The sequence below is a fragment of the Melozone crissalis genome, unplaced genomic scaffold, assembly GCF_028551555.1.
Source record: "Melozone crissalis strain CALT ecotype California unplaced genomic scaffold, PUWL_Pcris_2 ptg000009l_1, whole genome shotgun sequence".
Taxonomy (NCBI): Eukaryota; Metazoa; Chordata; class Aves; order Passeriformes; family Passerellidae; genus Melozone; species Melozone crissalis.
Window position 1 is genome coordinate 18969066 of NW_026535787.1, and position 20985 is coordinate 18990050.

General features: G+C 37.3%; 1 protein-coding gene across 2 annotated transcripts in view; it reads right to left on the reverse strand.

The window, feature by feature from the left end:
• CBLB (Cbl proto-oncogene B) overlaps positions 1–20985 on the reverse strand; it is a 128583-nt gene that overhangs the window by 50319 nt on the left and 57279 nt on the right. For both annotated transcript variants that reach the window (XM_054270435.1, XM_054270436.1), the window contains exon 4: positions 9960–10106. In XM_054270435.1, coding sequence (XP_054126410.1) covers positions 9960–10106 — 147 coding nt within the window. The remainder of the gene's footprint in view (positions 1–9959; positions 10107–20985) is intronic.

Here is a 20985-nt window from a genome sequence, read left to right on the forward strand (position 1 = left end):
TTAGTTCAAACTGCCTTAGTTTTTCTAAGTATTTTCTCATGCAGAAATAGAAATTATTTAGTATGATGGGGGGAAACCAACTGCATTACGTTTGTCCTGTGTAACAAATACTACGCAGTTATCCTAAATTAAAACAAGCAGTAATTTTAAGTATAACTAAAGATACAGTCCTGTATTTCTATTGCATAAGATATTCACTGCATTTCTAAGTGCAAAGCAATCCATTTGTTACATGCAGGCTTGTATTGAGAAAGTCATAAATGACAAAATGAGAAGTTTAATAGATCTCAGCAGATACTTTCATCTGTATATGAAAAACAGGAAACCACAAAGAGCTGAAGAGAGATACCACATCAGATGCCATTTATGAAAGAATGCTGATCAAATTTTCATTAGGGTAAAGGGAGAATAAAACACTGCATTAAATTCAGACCAAAAAAATAGAAAAGTCAGTGCTTTTGTGGTGTTAAAGTTGTCTTAGATCAAGCACCTACTGCTTATTTAGCTCCTGTAACCATGGCTCCAAAATGTTTTCTGATTCTCTTTATATGGTTACAGCACTGGGATCACGCTGAAATGGGGTTAGAAAAGTTTCAGGGTTGGCTGTGGGTTTTGTGAGCTTTTTGTTTGATTGTAATTTGTAAGGGGTTTTTTCGCAGGGAGGTATTAATTTTATTGCTTTGAGTTTTTTTAAAGGTTAAGACAATAACCCTAAAACAAAAAAACAATAGAGCATTTATCAGATATGATCACAGCCATACTACACCTTAACAACTGGTTTTTCATGCCTTGCACAAGACAGTTTCCTAGATGCAATTAATAAGTAGGATCTTGGGCTATCTATTCACCAACACCTTGCACCCCCAAAACTCCACCAGCAACACAGAAAACAAGAGGCTTCAGGAGAGTATCTTTCTAGGGCTCTGTTGGCTAGTACTTTTGCTAAGACAGAAACCAGATGCTGGAAAATGTGTGATTAGCTAATGAAATAACATCTAAAGTTATTTTTTGGGATTTCTCCAAGAACAAGTGCTTGGAATAGTGGTGGCCCAAATTTAAAATACACTAAATTCAGCAAGTCTTTTTTCTCTGCAGTTTTGTGGGAGTTTTTTATCTTTTGTGCAGTTTTTTATCTTCTTCTTTCTTTAAATAAAGGTGTGAATTGGTTGTTGAAACCTGTTAACTCCTTTTTCTCAGCAGCTATTTTATAGAGTTATCATTCCTAAATACTTTGAAACAGCACCAGGGATTATTTCTCCCCCAGTGTCTCTCTCCAGTTCACCCACACACATGCTGAGCTCTTTGAGACCTTGCAGACAGCACACACCCACGAAATGCAGGTGTTCCTGCCCTCCCCTCCTGCTCCTACATCACTGAAACCCGGTGACCTTTCAGGCACCCTGAAACACATCCTCTGGCACAGATCTGGGAGGGGTCACAAGCATGAAAGGAGCTTTCAGAGATGGCTGGCCAGTTGAGTTTCTGTCTGAATTAACATTTCACTGCTCTTGCTTTCTTGTGTTTTAGGGTATATACAGCCTTTGAAGGCACCTGTTCATGACTGAGTATAAAGAGTTATTTTAATTTGGGGTTTTTTTGGTTGGTGGCAGAGGCAGTGGAAGGGGAAAGAGAACAGGATCAAGGTTGAGATTGGGACTGTCCTAGTTAATAGCATGTTTAGATTGTTATTTAAATATATACACATGTTTACATGTATAAAATATCTGTCCTCATAGAAAGAAAAAAATAAAATCCTGTTTGCAATGAAAACCACTGCCTGCCACATTCAGCTCCTGAACCACAGAAGGAATCTCCTATAAATATTTTCAGGGATCTTTGTAATATTTGTTGCATCATGTCCTAATGATACCTTGTGCTTGGGGCTGGCAGATATTCTCCACATGCCTTATGCTATTAGGCTGAACCTGTGGACACTTGTCTAGGAGATGAATCAATCAGCTCTGCCTCAGCCCATCAGAAAGATGTGATTTGACATCCTGGTAACATTAGTTGTGTACAGAATTAGGCTGAGGAAGTGCAGGTCTCAATATTTCAGGTATTTAATTGTAGTTACATAAGCTGTCCCTTGTAGAAGAAATGCCCAGGACTGACTCCAGCTGAGACAATGTTCTGGGGAGTCTCTCACAGGAGAGGATGGTACTAAACAGTGACTGTACTTCCCTCAAAGGTTTGATGCCCAAATTTTACAGCACTACTGCATATGCACACATTACAAACAGATATAGCCAGAGCTTTGGTAACCATTTCTCTTTTTATAATACAATTTGAGGAAAAGAAAAATCAGACTAAATTACACGTATATAGTGTTACTGTGCTCCATGTTAATTTATTGCAACCCTCTTATCAGTTCAAAAATCTTCAGAGAGATACCTTTAGAAGGAAACAAAAATATGAAGAAAGCCACAGTGTACATGATGTAGAGCAGTAAAAGAACATAGAAGGACCTTTTCCAAGAAAATCCAAATCTCTACCTGCCAATCTTTTAGGAAACGATTTATACACAACGTGTCCTTGTACTACCTTTCCTCATCATTGGAGTAGAAGTAAGCCCATGCCAATTCAAGGAAAGAAAAGAAAATATAACAAATGATCCTGAAAAATATTTCCTTAGGAGGCTTTCTGTGCATCTCTTAAACCAACTAAACTATCTGGATCTTGGTATTTACCCTGGGATTGTTTTCTTAAAGAGTCCTGTCAAAAACCATAAAATAAGCCATTTCTCCTTTCAAAAACACTAAAAAAAGCAATTTCTCCACATGCTTCTCTAAATGACACTATTTCTCTCTCTTTCTTCTGCAATAGTACATCTAGCAAATATATTTGAAAAAACAATGAATCCTAAAGTGTTCTAATTGAAACATAAGATTTAAAAACCCTGTTATATAGGATGGTATCTATTTACCATTGTTGGCACACATCAAAGCAAAGTATGACTCTATAATCTCAAATACAGTGTTTTAAACACCACCCACATAACTTCCATATGCTTAAAGGAAAGGGATTAGTGTCTAGCATGTGATTTTCAAGCAATTTAGCAGAGGAATTTAGGTCCTCTCTTCACTCCTGCCCTGATCATGTGTACATGGGATTTTCTTAAACTCCCCAAATGTTAACAACATTTTTCAAAAGAAAAGACATTAAAATAAACCTGGAGATGAAGCATATATTTCCCAAGCATGAAGAGTACAGCACTTGTGTAAAACTGCAGAGATACAGCTACTCTGGAATGTCAAGTGACACTGCTTTCATTTGAACCAGAGCAGACCACAAGAATGTCTAGGGAGGTAAACACGTACCTGTATAACTTACACTTACAGTGAACATTTTTGTCTGCAAGCAACTCTCTCAAATGTTGCCAAAAAATGCACCATGAAAAGGCCATTACTGTTTCCAGAGCAATCTCAAAAATATTCAGGCAAATACTGACCCAGATAGAAACAACATTCTTTGTAAGTCTGCAGTGGGCAATGCGGATTTTGACTTATCACCTCTGAAAAGAGCATTTTCTTAAGACTGCTGCTTCAGTTTTAAGTGAGAGGCCACTGCTTCTGAACTGCAAAGCAAATAATTGACACAGAGAAGGCTTGAGAAGTTGAGTCCTAAGGGTGAAAAGGAATTCTGCCATATCATGCCAGTACAATTGCTAAATAGTGACATCATTCCCAACACATACAGATTAATCTAATAAGAACAGAGAAGGTAAAAGAGAGAAAATCAGCCTTACGAAATGGAGAAAATATACCACCCAAAAATAGCCACTTCCAAAGCTGTGCAACTGGACATTGCTAGAGAGACAGCAAGCTCCTTAAGACATACAGGAACTCTGTATTCCCCAAATGTCCCCAAAGGGATACACTTCTCTGTATTTTCAATTCTGATTTCTAACCACAAACCCAAAGCACTTTCATGCTTTTGCACGTCCTTTTATAATAAAAATGTTGCCTCTTCTGCCTATCCATGGAGAATATGTTCTGTCTCACAATCTCATGTGCCAAGGATCAGAACTTTCTTTTATCTTTTAGACATTACATTTTACCTTATTCTCAGTTACCCAGGAAAGCTGTGAAGACTGCTCTTTTCCATTTTCTAATCCTGTCTTGCAACTTTCTACTGACTTGCTCTTCTTTATAATATTACCTGTTGTCTTATTCAAACTTTTTCATCTTGCGTTTGTAAGAAAGAAGTCTAGAAAGATTCCTGTCTTCAGAGCACCCAGAGAAGAGTGCCTTTTGTTTCTAGCTGAAGTTTAAACAAGTTTATCAATACTGCTCAGCCGTGGAAGGAAGGACACTCCAAAAGCTCCGTTTCTGTTCCTCTCCTCCTCTTTAAAGTTCCTGTTGCTAGAACACCTATCTTGACAGTGATGAAGGTGATGGCATTTGTATCACTGCCTCTTCTGCTTTCATCTCTGTCTTTGGCTTCCCTTTACATTTCAGTTCATACTCAGATTTGAAGCTCTTTGGGCCAGGACCAGCTCTTCAGTCTGTATTTTTACACTGTTTAGGCAGTAATGGGGCTCTTGGGCACTATCAGCAGCAAGAACAGAAAATCAAGTAATAAATTAAGGGGGTTAACAAGGTGTGAAAACTTAGCTTATCTGAGGTCTCTTGATCTTGAAAACATTTAACTGTCAGATAAGTTGTGCATTGTGGTCTGCCTGTTTTACTGCTTCTTCTGTGAACCCAAACCACTGAGGCTGTGTCTGCTCGATCCTGAGCCAAAAAGCACTGACCACAGCAGAACCACAGCTACTCAAAGTTTAGAATATCAATTTGAAATGCACTATTTAACTGCTACAGAGAAATCAATAGCCACATTTTTTCATAAATTCCAAAAAAAAAAATGCAAAACATGTCAGGCCTCATCTGGAAAAAAGTACAGGGACATTAAAATAGTTATGTCTTTGATTCCAACAGTGAAAGAATTTCTGTTTCCTCAGCAGGGAAATCAATTTACCTGAAAACAATACCAAAAATGCTTTAACATCTTAAAAGTTCCACAATAAAGAATAAAAAGCTTAAAAGTTAAATAAATGGCAGAACTATGGAAAAAATTAAAATCTAAGAGTATTGACATTTTGCTGCTGATTCATTCTGCAGCATGAAAACAGCCACAAATCACAAATTTTAATAGCTACCAAGCCCTGCATGACTTCTGTAGTGGTCAAATTCAGAAGCCGAAAGATCTGTTAGGTCATCTTGCCTACTCTCCTCAGCTCAGGCTTGCTCCCTGTGGCATTCTGCGCATTTCTACTCAGAAAAAAACCAACAAACAACTATTAAAATGAGTGAGAAATCAAGAGAAATTCTCATCAAGCATTATGTAGTAATAAAATGTTGGTAATGAAGATGCTATCAGATTGTGTTTTATATGCATACTTACAACCCACTGGGGGGGGTTACTGAAGTATCTGTAAACAAATATAACTGCTGATTACATGCCTTACAATTTCACAGTTGCACTGAACATTACTGCTTAGCCATACATGTAACTAGCACTTGCTTCAGCACAACTATAATGGTGAACCAGGGGTGAAGATTCATTCCACTGAAACCACTTGCTCCAATCATTGTACTCCAGCAATCACTACAAATTCAAAAAAATCACATCATCTCAACTTCACCACTTTCCTGCTTTTGACATTATCAAGTTCTTGCTGCTATAGATAAAGCTTGTGCCAATTTATTTCTTAGTTCTCTTTCAGTCAGCTCCTTCTTATTTTTTAAGAGGCTCTCTTTTTCCACACAGCCTGTGAAAATGTCAGAGACTATCTATTCCAGGTATTCAGCCTTTGGAATGTTCTCTCTCATTCCTGATTTTTGTTTTCAGAAAGCAAATCCGAACAGTCTACTCCCCATCTCCCTGATATGTTTTCTCTGTCAGCTTCCTTGACAGAATCCAAGCACCAAAATTATTCTGGGCCTTCTATTGAATACTGCTGACCCCTTCACCTACCCCCTAGTTTGGATACATGTTTTACTTCATCCTTGCAGAGAAATCAATACCTCCACTTTTTCCTTCTTCATTAGCTTCTCCTTCCACCCAGACAATCAAAATCTCATTATCTCCCACCTTGATTTATCAATCCTCCATATACACTCCTAAACCCCACATTGTCTCCAGATCCCTTCCCAACATCCTAAAACTTCCAAGGTCTCCTGGTTTTCTCTGAAATGTGCAATAGTGGAAAAACCTCACAATTGTAAAGGTTCTGACTGTGTGCTCCTTTTACACTTTCTGCCTGTGTGAGGGCTGATGATTTCCATTATTGATATATCTGCTGCTCTCACAAAGCATTCTCTCCCAGATGAGCTTCTCCAACTGCTGGCATTGTCTAGAAGTTTTTTAGAGTTCTATCATAAAAGTGAAAGCTGAGAAGGTACTCAAAGGCCAAGAATATGTGGCTACCTCAGCCCTTTGCTCTGAGGGAGCCATTCAAAATTTTTGCTGAGTTCTACACTCAGTGTACGCACAGTGTACACTCAGTTCTACACACTGTGCTTTCTACAGAAATCCAAAGAGCAGCTAGGTGTATGATCCAAAGAGCCCAGCCACTTATTTTGCTCATGAGTCTGAAGCCACACAAATTTACACTTGACTAGCTCTAAACACAAAAAGAAAGACAGCAGACTATGACACTCAGTAGTAACAGGATAAATAAGCTTAGCTGCAGCTGCACAATTTTGCAGCAAGAGCTCAGACAGACAAATGTAACCAACCAAATTAAAAGTTCCCTATTCATTGGAAAAGAGCAGTAAAAAAAAAAAATCGTCCTTTTTTTTTCTTTTTTTTTTTTAAGTAAAGTACAAACTGGACTCACGAAAACTGTACATATTGTATTTCAGTCTTCAGCAAACTGCAACATGTTCCTTTCTGTATTTTTACAGAAGTGTAGGTCACATTTACAAAAACTGAAAGTCAAACAGTCAGCTTAAAAATATAAATTACTATTGGTGACCTTCTTGCTATTTAAAATATTAAAATTAAAAATTAAAAAAAATTCAGAAAGAAATGAGTGCAAAAAGCTGATTTGATAAAAAAAAGCATTCAATTAATTATGTTTAGAAACAGGAAGGTTTTTATGATAATACTATGTTGAAAAAATAATTAATTAATCTAATACTTCAAATTCCCTCCTTCCAATCAGATCAAAGTGCAACAGAAATATTTTTTTGCACTTCAGTTTACCATCAGAAGCCAAGATCCAGCACAACTTTTTATTTGTGCTCTAATCTTGAGCAGCGTTAGTCAGTAAGGGTTCAGAACCCAAAATAAGGTTTCAGAAACAGGTGAGGGGTCCAGGCTTGCCCTGTAAACAGAGCTATGGCCAGGGAACACACAATCAAGTTCCTCCCTGCACTGCCTAAGTAGACTTGGGGGTCAGAATATCCCAGGGACATACCTTTAGGTTAGAGAAAGGTATTCTGAGTCATTTGCAAAACCTTTATGCAGGCTTTGCTTTTAGGGAAGTGATACTAGCATATTTGCAAACTAAAGTGTCACAACAGGTCCATTGTAAAGGATGTGGCTTGCAGATATATCTGGCATGTATTTCTAAAAGGATTAGAAAATAATTAATGTTTTAAAAGCTTCAGGCATTCTGTTTAACAGAGATTAAGCATAATGCCAAATAAACTTTTTTCTCATCTGTCTGTTTGACATATATGCTGTTACACGTTTTATAGTTACTTAAGCCCAGTTAATTAAACCTGAGCAATGGCAAGGCTGCCAAGCACAGATCTACTGCTCCTTGCTTAGAAGACAAGCATCAAAACCAGCTTCACTTTATTGGAGAGGAGCTGGGAACACCAGTAAGTGTGCTTATTTACTTGGTCTGAAAATAAAGCATCTGACCAGAAATAACTCAAAAAAACCTTCAGGCTATACAAAACCAAAGATACATATGTTCATCTGCATGTCACCAAACTGTCCTGATTCTTAGAAATTTTGGATTAATTGATGTTTTAGGTAAAAAGCCAACAAAACCCATACATTCAGTCACTCTGCCTAAAAAAAAAACCAAACAAAAAAACCCCAAAATAAAAAAAACCCTATCAAAGTACACAGGGAGAGCAGAGATTGTCAGCGGGTTTGTACTGAAGGTTCATATTTAAAGTTGCATTCTATACAGAAATTTAAATAAGCAGAAAAAAAACCCCAAAACCTAGAAAAGGCATGGCAAGAGCTGTGGGGCCATGAAAGGTTTTAGAAATAAGAGGTCCAGGAGATGAGTGAGAAGAGATTAAGTATGTGCAAGAAAAAGACAAGGGCAGAGCTGAGTTGCTCAGATGAAGCCATGCAGTTGAAAGATTCTCCTTACCAGCCTTGTTCTGATAAAAACTTACTAATATGTCCCAGTATCCCACTGTCTGACACCTCAAACATCTACCTGTTGTGTCATCTCCCAATGGAAATTGGCAGGACTGGACCATTGGAAGGAAACTTGAAGGAAATCTCTTGAAACTCCCACAGACAGCAGAAGTCAGTGGGAAATCCCAAAGAGAATGGGGAGCTAAGGAAACTGGCTCAGATGAAATGATAGAAAGAAACAGCAGCTTGCAGAGTAAATCCCAATGACAGAAATGCAATTTGCAATCAAGACATCTGCTAAAAGTCATTCAAGGACAGAGCCCAACAGGAAAAGAGAAGTACCACAAGGAAATTTAAATTCTGAGAGTTCCTAAGCAAAGGGGGGAAAAAGAGGAAGAAAAAAATAGCAGTACTGAACAAACATGATCATTAGTCATTTTATCAGAGATCCTGTTTTTCTTTTCTTGACTGACACGTTTTTGAAAAGCCTTGTCTGATAGAGAGCCCTTCATGTCACTTAAGTTAATCCTTCAGAAAACTTTAGCTGAACTTTAGAAGTTATTTTGAAAATTATATTCACATTAAAATGGGGAACATGGAACATGGTTAAATTCCTTTTCTCTAACAAAACAGAGGACTGATACAGCAACTTCATCACACTCTGACATTACTTACATGGGAAAGAAATCACCAGAAAACATCACCATGAACCAAGAAAGAGGAAAGCTGACAGTGAGTGTGTTTAGACTAACAAAAAAAACCATGGAAGTGAAACTTGCAAATTCACACTGAACAGAATTGATTTGCAAAAGTGCCAACCAACTACGCTGGTATTCTAAATAAAAAATTACTTACTTTAAAGAGCTGTTTATGCTCAGAAGATGCAACAGATTGTTGCAGAAATTATTCTGCCTACATTGTGCAAGATACCAGAGCTGATACCATAATGAGTGCTCTGTTATAATGAAAAATGCACCAACCTATTGCCTCTGGCATGCCTCTTATGTCACTGTTACACTTACAAACATTACACATGAGAAAGTGAACAAGCTGCACATCTTCTACTAGCTTATATGTGTATTCTAAATGATTTTTTTTTCCCCAGAAACAAACCAAAAATCCCACATATGTCTACTTGTACATTTTCACTACTGCATTTCCTGTATGGATGAAATCACTTATCTACATTTCACACACTTCATTCCACCACATACTGTCGTAGTTACAAAGGTAAAGAAACATAATGTCCATGATACTAAGATCGAGTTCCTAATTCAGATTTAGAGTTTTCATTTGTAGAATATATAAATATATATATTTAATATGAAACGATGTTATTTGCCATATACTTCATGAAGGCAATATACTATCTTCACCCTCTAATGGAACAAATAAACTTCTTGCAGTAAGACTGAACTTAAGCACCCTTGACAAAACTACCTTTGCACAAATTACAGCATTGAAAAAAAACCCCACTAACAATGAACTCAGCAATTTCAGCCAATTTAAAGACCTAGATGAGAAATTATCTTCAAAACACCCACCAATCCTTATTTGGATTTCTGAAAAGTTCATTCATTTAATGCTTATGTTTAGAAAGAATTGAGGAGTTCACAAAAGTCACTTACTTATCTCCAAAGAATTTCCTCCAGAAATCTGCAGCGTCGGCTTTGGTGATGCGGAAATTATCACCCTGGAATTGTCCATTTGGAAAAATAGCCTTGATTTCTGCTAACATGTGGCTGAAGATGAGAGACAGCTTTGTAAGGTTTCTCCTGCAGATATAATAGGGATAAAAATCACATCAAATCCTTTGAATTTAATAAATTTAATCAATCTTTCAGTATTTCACATATCCCATGTACTTTTATAACAATCACTGTGTGACACAAGAAAAACACTGAGCTTTCAATTGAAAACACAAAGAAATACAAATCAGTGGTTTGTGTTTCCATGGAATTCTGAGGACATATTTTTCATAAGTCTCCATAAATATAAACTACTTTTTGCAAACAGAACACATTTGAGTTCTCAACTGCATATTCAGATACACTTCTTGTGCATTATGTTTGTGTGTTTCTATTTCATTAACCCATTGAAGAAGCAAGAATTTATACTAATTAGACAGCTTATACATTTTAAAAGAGCCCCAACCAACCAAGAAAACCAAAAACCTACTCCACACTCAAAAATCTAAAATTATAGTTTTGTATGTGACAACAAACCTACTTCATTCCAGGTCTCTAGAAATATAAACACGCCATAGAACTAGATTTACTCCTTTTTCCTATGATTTTTTTTCAGCTTTCTCTTAGTGTATCTACTTCTTGTTCTCCTTTCAAATGCTCTCTACTTAAAACTTGCTTTCATTGGCATATTATAAACAAAAACCTAACTTGTTGTAAACAAACAAACAAAAAAAAGCAAACTTTTTTGCTATTGTCTCATTTCCATACATTTTCCAGGCTTGTATCAGTTAATCAAAAATTACTTGACTTTTGGCACAGAAATCCCATCTAGTATAGTGCAAAGAACAAAAAATCCTTAAATGCAAATAATCCTTTTGCACAGAAAAATCTGCGGGAAATGGTCAGAAGAGGAGAAAAGAAAGAAGAAGGAAACTTTATGAGAGCTTATGCCTGGAGATTCCTTGATGTTCCTTGCAGGAAAAAAAGGCAATTTCCCAAGCTAATATACAAAATAGAGGACACCGAGCAGTTTGTGATGAAGGATTTGTAGTCTTGTGAATTCTACTGGAATATTTTAATGTTTTAGAAGTGCCCTATGTATGTCAAGCCAGTTCAGCTTTAACCATCTCAGGTATTATTTAAAAATTACTCAATCAATTTCATGAAAACCACACATGCTTAAAATACTTGTCAATCATGTAATTTATAGTCTGTTTAAAGACAGTCTTTTAAAAAAATTCAAACTTATTCTTAACTTCCTTGACACATGGAAATATTAAGATAGACATTTATTTTAGTTGAACATATTTCCTGGGGTCTTCCTAAAAGAATGCTCAATTTAGCACTGAGGTAGTAATTATTTCAACTACATTTGTGAACTTTATAATAGAGATTTCTGTGGAAGCTGTGTTGCAGATATTCTATAGGTTTTACTACCAAGAAAATGATGATAAAGCTGTTGTGAAAACATAAGTAATTTAAAACAAACAAAGCAATCCCTGATGAATACACTCTCCCTTCCCTCAAGATTAAGAATGGCTTTGGGGTAAGTCATTCAGAGTCCTCTAATTCCTTCAGCACAATCAGATGTCTATAATTACGATGCTCAATAGTTCCTTGCTATTCCCCTCTTCCTATTTCCTTTGTATTTTAATCACACCCATGTATTCTTTATTATTTTACTCCTCAGAACTCAAGCCTGATGCAGAGGAGCAAGCAGCTCTGCTTGCTTTTTTCATGTGGCTTCCTCGGTCTGCCCTAGACCCAAGATTAAACAAGAAGCTTTCTGTACTTGGGACAGATGGGAACATGACTCGGTGCGAGTTCGAGCAGAGCTCTGCCTTGCCTGGCACAATCAGTGTCCCAACATTAATGTGCTGGGCTGCTCTTTTCAGGTACAAATTCACCTGGTGAGCTTGCTGGGTCCCTGAGGCTTGAGCCCTGTGGCGAGTTAAGGGATGAAGCCACACAGAGGGGCCATCTGGGGCACTCCTTGTCTGTCCCTGCAGAGGCACTGCCTGCTGGGCACAGCTGCACAGGACATGGCCAGGACATGGCCAGCAGCTGCTGGGACATGGCAGCAAATGCACAGGAGAGACACACTCCCAAATGGCTCCATCTAAATCACAAAGCCTCTTCCTTCCCTCTTAGAGCAGCACCAGTCACCACGTGCATCAGGACACTTCTGTTTCGGTATACAAAATCGTAAGGAAAGGAAAAAAGTAATCATAAGGAAAAAATCATCAGGAAAGGAAAAAACCCATATTTTTGTTTGCATTTGAATAAACAAAAAAAAATATTTTAACATCTGAGACAGCTTCTTTTTATCTGATGGCAAAGGTGAAACTTGAAACCAACTAGAAGCTTGTCTTGAACATATATCACAGCATGTACAAACTGCAAGAGATGACAAACTCCTGGTAATTTATATGCAGGACATCTGGTTTTTTCTCTTTAATTTTGATTCTTACTCTATGAGATCATTATCTCAAGTCCTTCTTTGGTATCAAAAAGTCATGATAAATCATGCCTCATTTTTTCACTTACATATTTTTTTCTTTAAAACCGCAGAGCACATATTGCACCATTTTTGCTCAGATATGCTTATGCGATACCAGATCTCAGTCCCTTCTTGAGGCAAAGATACAAAGCTCACTGACTTCTGAAAGGGTTTTCAACTATTATGGTGCAGAGATGATGGCACTGGGGTGGGCAATGACTCCCCCTCTCTGAGCATTTCATTTGCCTGGAGATATCTACCCATTTCAGCAATGTACTTTTCCTGCCTTGGGGAGGGTGTTCCCAGGACACCTCAGGAAGCATGTACATTCCACTTTCTCAGACCTGGCAGTGTGTAGCTGCATTTCTCAGCTTAGGATGGTTCCCTTCCTTCTCCCATATGAAGGATGGACCAGTGTCAAAAATTTTCCATTGTACTCTCCATTAATAAGTTTTTCCATCTTACTTTCCATTCATAACTTTAAAAGAAGGTATTCATATGAAAAAACAACAACTAAAACCATCGAGGTTTGGCAATTTAGTGGATAACTCTAATGGAAGTGAAAGAGCCATTCAATTTGAGCACCTATTTTAGGTCTCATTGCCACCATGAGATTATAAAGAATCCAGCCTGCATCTCTTGCAGTAACAAAGGTTTTCTTCTCCAGGTCACAGCAAAGACTGATGCAGGGGCAAGGGGACAATTGCACTGGCAGCCTGGTGGAGCAGAAGAGCTGAGCAGATAGAGATATGCTCCAGAGACCCTTTGACTCACTGGATTCCAGCAAGAGAAATATCCTAAGGGACAACATTGTAGCTACAGCTCAAAATAACACTATCCAAATTATACATAAATAGTGGTTTTAATGCCTCAGCAGCCAGCTTTGAGGGTTTAAAATTATAATATACTTTCACTGGCAACCTGGGGTTGGTTAGAGGTGGAACTTCTTTCCTCAGCTGTGGAACAGAGCACAGATGTTTTATCTCTGCAGAGAAGGGGTTTCATGCTGATGAGAAAAACCTTAATTTCCTGAAATTAAAATCAAACAACACTGCTTTATACAAAAGTGAACTAAGATGATAATTTGCCAGTATATAATAGCTACTGTGGTAAAATATAACAATATTTTAACACTAAATGATATTATATCAACAGCATTTTATGTAACACACAGTGTAGGTCTCATCCTTATTACTTGCAACATACTCAACACCTCCTAGCTGATGTTTTGCCTATAATTCAAGCTTAGATTTTTGCTACTTTCCTTTCACTGAGTCAAACTAATGCCATACAGGTCAAATCCCTTGTAGAACTTGATTTCTGAAGTACCATTTTGTCAGTCATAGTCTATGGTTTGTTGCCAACCATCTTTGCCCATGACAGATTTACTGAAGACCCAACACGGTCTGAATCGACCCCAGAACACCTAAGGTACAAAGATTAAATACTGAATTTTTATTTCACATAAGTTTGTAAAAATGTACTAAATCAGTAAGCATCTTTTGGTTAATTAGAAAGATGCATTTTTTAAATTTCGAAATGAATCTGTCTTTTGAAGTTATACCTCATCAGCAAGATTTCTAAATAGAGATCAAAGCCTGAAGACAAGAATTTTGGGTTTCTTCACTTCTCAGCAAATTACTATATTCTGAATCAATTTTCTCTTCAACTGTCAGGAGTGAGGTCAGGCTAGAGAATACTGCAAAGATTTGATTTGAAAATTGAAGGACTATTTAAATGTCAATTATATGCAATGTGAAAACAAGGCTTGATACTGGAGATACTACGACATCCCAGCCAAACCAGAACAGCAGCAGCTGAGTAGTAGGAGATCTGAAAGCAGTCCTGCCCTCCTGGATCTACTGAAAAATGAAGTAAAGCATGATCAACATGCAATAGCATAGACAGGTTTGGGCTGTGTCAACTTTGTAATCACTGCATGAAGTTCATTTCAATTGCTGGAAGGCAGCATAGTCCAGCAAACAGGACTGGACAGGGAATTAGGCAGTGTCACGTCCTTTCTGCCACTGGTTTTGATTATGAGGTGGAAGGAACACCTGAGCCCTGCATTTACTGCAGGACATGGATGAACAGAACAAAATGCTCAGAGAGCTCCAGACTTGGAGAGCTCTGAACAAAACACACAGCAGATCCAGCCCGTGCATAAATACACAAAGCAAAGCATCAGTCTGTGCCCTGGTCCTTCAGAATTATTGGGTGTCACAGACAATAACCAAGACAAAGTCATTTTAACAATAAATAGTTGTTACTCCTGCAAAAGCTTGAAAATGTTTATCTCTACCTACATACCACATGTATATATAATTTCTGCTTTCATGCCCATATATTACTATGCCCATGAAAAAAAACAATCATTTTACAACTACAAATATTTCTGAAAAAAATCCTCCAGTCTGGAAAAGAAGTATGAATGAATATCTCTGCAGTTATTTATGTCATTCCAAAAATTAGGTTATTGCTGGATTTCCTTCTTCATTGCATCTAGTAAGTGTTTCATCTTTTTGCATCCACATTGATGCACTTTGTTAAACCATCACCTGCTGTAATAAGCAATACACCAACTCTCCAACTCATAATATACAACTCAATACCTGGCAAGGAAAATCAGTCTGTAGAGTTAGAATAAAATCTATTTGGCAGCTAAGAATACTTCCTAGATAGAGCTTTCACAAAAGTTCACCAAACTGCTCCTAAATAACAGATAATTCCTCCATAATCATTTTATAGAATAATCATACAAAGACAGCTCTCTTAGCTGGCAAAACTGCAAATCATAACTGCATAGGAACTAAGATGAAAGAAAGTTTGAAATATGAATTTCATAAGGTGAATTGTTTACTTTGACTTCTAAAAATCCATCCCCCCCAAATATTAAAGCCTCAAAATCCAAAGCATATGTACAGAGCTCATTTCACTTAATTAGTTCTATTCAAAACAGATCTCTGATCCATATGCTTGATTGTGGAAAAACACAAGGATTCTACAAAATACATGTTACTGATCCAAAGGAACAGAATAGAGTCTTGTGATCCGGGTACAAAAGAGGAAAATGAAGACCCATGTTCTGAGCTCTGTTACTCCACTCTCACAGAGTTCAGAATTTATGTTTTGTGACTCAGATTTCCATTGTGTAAAAAAGCTCTTTACTAATTCTTTCCCATTTTTATATTGCCACTATAAGGACAGTCATAAAACCCCTTGACAGATGATACTTCTGCCATTAGCTACTGGTAAGTGACTCAAATAGGAATGCACTAAGTCCAGGACAAAATGCAGAAGAGAAAAAAATCTGAAGAAATATGTGAATTTTTTAAGATCTCCAGAAGGCATAGGGAAAAGACTAAAAATTATACATGCTGACAATGGTTCACTCTTGATAATCCAGTACAACCCTGACTCATTCATCCCCCTTCCTCTTACAGAACTTCCCTTCTCAGAGACAGGAAACATAGGAAAAAGATTTAGCAAAACAACCTACCAAAAAAAAAAAAAAAACAACAACAAAACAACCCCACAACCAAAAAAATCCCCCCCCCCAAAAAAACCAATAACATTTCCACAAGAAAACAAAACAAAAAAAAAAAACCAACACTTCTTTTTTAGAAATCTACAGGTGCAGAATGCAGTCAGATAATCTGAACAATGGAGTCTTCCTTAACACTTTAGAGGAAGCAAAGGAAACCAAAGGTTCCTGTCAACAAGCTTGCAGGGATAAAAAATGCCTACCATCATATTTGGCAATCAGATCAACTCTGCTTCTGTGCAATGATTATTTTTTAAAGCTATATAAGGACAGGGTATTGTTCAGGGACCAAAGTATATGAGCCTATTCTTGGGATGAAATGTCCCTGGGACTAAGAATAATCATGAGCTCTATTTCCTACTTGTGCCACTGACTCATGGAAGGAACAAATATAATTAAACTTTGATGTGATGTAGTATTCCTCATCTGTAAGCTGCTCCACAAACAAAACCTAAAAACCTGCCTTAAACATGGCAAAATTCAACCAAGAACTAAATTTATCATATATTAAGCAAAAAAAAAACCCCAAAAATGAACCCCAAAAAGGTAGTATAAAATTGTAAGAAACTAACTGGAGGGAAATACTACATTTCTTTGAGCCATGGAGGAGCTGGGTTTATTATGGGTAGGAAAGCAGCATCCTTCCTTGAATGGCTCTTCATCAGCTTCTTTGTCACAGATACAAGGAATATGGTACAAGTCTGTGCTATTCACAATGCATACCAAAAGGAAGAAATGACAGACTTGGGGTAAAGATTGGGCAAGGATGATTTGGAAAACAAAAATCTGATTCCAATGTCACTTTGAATTTTCCTCCATCTTTTCCTTAGCTCAGAAATCATTTTACATTGATACACCAACTTTCACCAGCAGCCTGGTTCCTTTTGCTCTCATATTTTAAAAAAGATATTAAAATGGAAAAAGGCAATGCTTGAAGAATTCATAATTTCATTTCATCTTGTGAAACTGCTTATCAGCTGTCATTGCTTTTTTAGCAGGTATTTATTGCTCAATTTATACAAAAACCAAGAATTAACTTAATATACAGCAGCTTATTAAAGAAAGTGGAATATAAACACAGAGGAAGGAAGAAGGCCAGGGTTTTTGCCAATCTGTAACACTCCATAAACTGATGAGTCTGTCTACTCACCGCTCTTTCATTTGTGAACTGGCATGCCACTGTGCCACCAACATCTCTTCAGCAAAGTTCTATCCAAGGATTTTGTTTGCTTTTTGCTAAACAAATGCTCCATACAGCAGCAACCATGAACAGCTCTTGTTAGCTGGGCTTTAGGCTTTACAGTCCAAGTTTTGAAATTTTCATTACTTCCAGTTCTGTCCAAGGGGCATTTATCCAACAGATAAATGTCTCAAGGTACTCCTAAACCATTTTAATTTCTTTCCTTACAAGCCCTCTGGTATATGAGGTAACAAATAAAACCATGAAATGAAAACCTAAGGAGTGCTGGCAGGAATAAGAAGTAACAAAGGAAACACAGTCTGCATAAAGCAAATTGTGAGTCATCAAAAATAAAGAGGTATGTTGACAAGCTAAAGATTTAATAATTTTGCCCATAATTATTATCTTTAATTAGTTATGCAGAAGGATAGAGATTACAAAAAAAATCCCTCTAGAGAATGCTACTCTGAAAGCAACTTGCATAAAACTGATCTGAATATTTACAAGTACAAATACTTTGTGAAGGATAGTCAATCCTATAACATTTTAAGTAGCAACATAAACTAAGAGCTAACAGACTTATTGATTTTACTACCAAGACTTTCAATGGACCTACTAGATCATCCGTACAAAATACATGATTTAACATCCCCAATCGAACACGTACACAGATTTAAAAACCCAGCTGGACACTGGCTGTTGAGTTTTATTTGCTACTTTTTAACAGCCCATTGCTTTTGCACTATGGCTCCACTCCTCAGTTACAACATGTTGTTCAAGTACTGTTTGCTTTCTCCAACCTCCTCCCATGGACATCTTTGTGTATAATGGTCCAATATTATTTAACTGAACACCGACTTAAGTCTAAAGTCTCATATCTGTATGTATAAATGAAACTGAAGTTATCACAGAATTCCCCAGGAACAACAGTAAACTAAGTCTTTGAAAAGCTGAATTAATTCACTGAATGCAGAATAACAGAAAGTTGTTAAAAACACAAATGAATTAATGTGAAACATAGAAGACTGAATTAGCATCCTTTCACCATCTTCCAAAACCTTTAAGTGGAAGGGATATTCAAAACAACACTTGGCTAAAATAAGCAGCCTTAAAGACAGAGGTGTGGTTGGTATAATTTTTTGGTACCCAATTAGGCCAGTAAGCACCTTGAATTGCAAGAGAAAGCGAGGTCACTTCTATTATTCCATGTACTGGAAGTAGAACCGATACTACCAAAAGCTGTTAATACTTCCCCATCCGACCATCTTCTTCATAATTCTTGTAAGGATCACTTGGTTTGAAGATTATTTGTGCCACGGATAGAGCACATCTGTGCCAGACCAAGCACAGCTGTGTGCAAAAAGGGACCCTGCTGCATGGACCAACCCAAGTGACTCCAGAAGGGGAAGGGGCTGAATTTGGCACAAATCCTGCCATAGCCAACACAGCAGCCAAAGGCTGGCACAAGGAGGTACTGATGTGCTAAATGCTTATCCCCCTGACAGTAATCAAGCATGAGCAAAGGAAAGTGGTTTAGTTCTGTGTCATGCTTCATCTAGGCTGCTGTCATGCAAAAACTCAGGAAACTCAGTGGGTTCTTGGTTCTGAGGTGCTAATACCAACAAAGCACGTGTGCCATGCAGCACCCCGAGCAATCCTCTTCCTGTGCAGGTCTGCCTCCCATCTGAGCAGCAAACAACTGATGATGCTTCACTTACTGGTCTGCAGTGTGCTCATTTCCTACACAGAAATAGTCCAGAACATGGAATCAGGCTTCTTCTTCCCGGGCTTTTTATTCAGACTATGATCTCACCTTAAAACATGCTGTTATGATGTTTTCTAAGTAAAATAAACTAAAAAGAGATTCACGAGCATTCTTAGCAACAGGCAAAAGGTACTTTAAATTCAAAACCTACTGAATTTTGCAACAGGGTAGCTTTTTGAGAAGACAAATATTTATGACTGTTATAGAGTGAATCCAAAATTTTTCAGGCTTACTGCTCATCACACTAAGTGACTGTGGAAATCTGCAACACAATTTAGCCATATTTCAAAGCAGGACTGGTAAATACTTCTTTCTGATTTTAAGGACTTTTGGCAAACTAATATCTATATGCATTTTTTCTCACTTATATAATTTTCAAGTACCCAAATCCATTTTTGATATTTAACAGGAAATGGCCTTTGGATCCTATGTGCCTCCCAGTACTCTTGGTGAGACTGACACAAGTCTGGCTAAATGGTGGAACTGAGGGAAATCTTATTTATCCAAGAGGGCCCAAAATTCAAAATTCTCAGCACTGAATTCTGAGCTCATGGTACTTGACTAAACATATGAAACACTTGCAGGACAAAACCTAAGTTTGAGCTAGCCTGCAGCTGTGAGACACAGATCTAATTCTTACACAGGGGGCTTTTAACACAAAAGAAGATAGAATAAAAATATTATTCTCCATTTCTCTTAGCAAAGCCCACAATGAACTCCGAAAGATAGATGAGATGTTTGATTCAAGAGCAAACACAGACGATAAAGAAAGGAGATGGAAAGAAATAGATGGCAACATTGTACTCAGAGAGATTTATTTACAAGGTATGATAATGCAGAGCAGCATGGGAAAGCCCACGAGAAAAAGCCAACACTTCTACAGAAAAGTTTGAACATCATGAAAAAATTAAACTTTAATTTTTAATGTAAGGAGATGTATTAAACACCAGGAACAAATGCACCTGGTGTTTAATAAATCTCCTTATACAAATAATTGTGCAGTTGCTATCTAAGTGAACATCTCCTCTCTGCATTCAGGCCTAGCTAGGCAACAGAGCCATGGAATAAAAAAATCTCACACTGATTTAGAGACAGTCAAAATGTACAAATCCAAAGGGGATCAAGCATGGCCACACACAGAATCATTCCTGGCAATTCTTTTGAGACCTTACCTTTTCAGTTATGATTTTGTTTTTGTTTGTATGTGGGGTAAGAAGTACAGCCGTATTTTTACTGATCAGATCTTCTAATGCAGATAAGGGATCTAAAGAGAAGTTTTCAAATAACATCCACTATCTTGCATTAGGAGTGTACAGAAGTATCAAAACTGCTGTATTTTTAAAAGTGCTGCAACCTGCAGAGTAGTACCTGCTGTGTCACACATGGTTTCCACTGAGTGCAAGACCACAAGCTGTCCCAGCACTCCTAAGAGCCTGGCCAAAAAGGAATTTTCCTGGCTGAGCTGCTTCTGAGACTTGATCAAGAGAAAATACTGAGCTGCACATTTTGCCCTAGAATTCAACTTCAGAAAAAGTCCTTGGATTTTACTTTTTGAGCCTCTTGTGCATCATCACTTCTATTTATTTGCTCTGTGACAGTGATAGAAGCCTCTCATCAAAAGCAGAATTGTTTTACAAAAACTAACCCTCTTCATTCCATGTGGCTTCGTGTCAAAAGTGTCATCATTAAATGAGTAGAGAAACTCTACACTTTAACAAATATATTTTTTACAGACCTTTAAATATATAGGAATTTTGACCCTAAGCCCTGAAATCAGATTCCACGTAGGCAGACACTCTCATTACAGCATTCCAAGTGTTGTCACTAAAGCATTCTAAGAGTATTTTAGACCACATGAAAACATGATATTTATTCAAAATGGAAATTCAAGTGAAAGCTACATAACCCATCAAAATATAATAATCAGTCTTCAAACCATGTCTCAAGTTATTGAATTTCTATCAAACACATAATAAA